This window comes from Austrofundulus limnaeus, unplaced genomic scaffold, assembly GCF_001266775.1.
Source record: "Austrofundulus limnaeus strain Quisiro unplaced genomic scaffold, Austrofundulus_limnaeus-1.0 Scaffold288, whole genome shotgun sequence".
NCBI classification, from domain to species: domain Eukaryota; kingdom Metazoa; phylum Chordata; class Actinopteri; order Cyprinodontiformes; family Rivulidae; genus Austrofundulus; species Austrofundulus limnaeus.
In genome coordinates this window covers 563,506-565,137 of record NW_013952690.1, presented here as the reverse complement: position 1 = coordinate 565,137, position 1,632 = coordinate 563,506, and the positions used below count along the sequence as shown (strand labels likewise).

General features: G+C 37.2%; 1 protein-coding gene across 1 annotated transcript in view; it reads left to right on the top strand.

Annotated features, from left to right (window-relative positions):
* Nucleotides 1–844: 844 nt before the first annotated feature.
* Nucleotides 845–1,632, top strand: part of LOC106526687 (glutamic acid-rich protein) — a gene marked incomplete at its 5' end in the record, with an annotated part of 3,259 nt that continues 2,471 nt past the window's right edge. The window contains 2 exon segments of the mRNA XM_014021349.1: nt 845–877; nt 1,015–1,050. Of these exon segments, the coding sequence (XP_013876803.1) occupies nt 845–877; nt 1,015–1,050 (69 nt within the window).

The window sequence follows — 1,632 nt, the reverse complement described above, 5'->3', positions numbered from 1 at the left end:
CAAGTAGAGATATCTTGTACTGTATTACTACAGTATAAGTAGAGATATCTTGTACTGAATTACTACAGTACAAGTAGAGATATCTTGTACTGTATTGCTACAGTATAAGTAGAGATATCTTGTACTGAATTACTACAGTATAAGTAGAGATATCTTGTACTGAATTACTACAGTATAAGTAGAGATATCTTGTACTGAATTAATACAGTACAAGTACAGATATCTTGTACTGTAATACTACAGTATAAGGACAGATATCTTGTACAGTATTACTACAGTATAAGTAGAGATATCAGTGGTGTGGTCAGATGCAGTCTGAGGTGAACACACTGTATCATGTGGACAGTATGAATGATGTTCGGTCCACCTCCTGTTGGACTTCCTGGTGTTTCCAGGTTGATCAGGAGCAGCTGCTGCAGGTGACAAACATAAGATGTAATGTCGGCTCCTCCCTGCACTGCTGTGTACATCAGTGTAAATACTCTGACTGACTCACAACTGTTAAGTTGTGTATTTACTGCACATGTGTAAGTTAGAGGTCAGTCATGTAGCTGCAGYAGGATCTTCTCAATAACAGAATGTCCTGATGTTCAACCAAGRCCAGAATCTTGACAATCTGATGCACTAATTAAAGGTTTTAATTGATAGATTTTTTATATGAGCATTGTATTTCACTGGAAACACTGGTCCTGTACCAACCCCTGTTAGAAGCAGCTGTTTTCTGATTAATTATTCAGATAAAATSAGGTCATTACCAGTAAACAGTTTTTGTTTTATCTTACTGGGGTTGAGAGTTTGATATATTTTGTTATTTTTTTCCTCTCATTAAATCAAACAGACGAAGAGTCTCCAAATGAAGCAGACATGGCAGAGGAAGGTGAGGATTCACTCCGAACCTTGATTCATCTGGACTCACTTATATAATAATAATAATAATAATAATAATGATGATGATGATGATGATGATGATAGTAATGTGTTTTTGGTCTAATTGTTTCTTGTGTTTCCTAACAGCAGAGGCAGAGGTCCAGAGTCAGGGTGAGCCCACAGGTAAAAACTACTTTCAGACTAAATCATTGTGTCCRTAGAGTCGCTGCAGTGATGAGACCAAATGTTTGACTCACTTATGAGAAATAATGTGAACACTACTCATATTAAAGGTATCCATTTGTTTTATACCAGGCTGTAAAATGATTAGGAACATTTTAAGAAGCTAAATTCACATCCTAATGGGAACAAATAGCAAAGATGTAAGATGAAAAAGAGTAGTGCTTCCCACACAAGCATTCTGCCTCTTTGAAAAGTTGAACCTTSTGTCTGCAGATTTAACATTTCATGTCAAAGATTCAGTTTGCTCTCTCCTGCTCACACTTCCTCTGAGAACATCAGTGAAACCTGTGTCCACATCCACTACCTGGACAAACATGTCTCCACCTGGATGTGAGGAAGCAGATAGGGATGAGCCTCCTGTTGGATAATTACTGACTGGTGATTATCTTTCAGCTGCAACAAGTTATTTAACCCAACTGGTGCAATGAGTTGCTCCTCACTTCTTAAAGGGGCAATATTCAGTGTTTCTCAGGCATTTATTTAAATACTATACCATAAAAAAGTATCTATGTCACCTTTAGC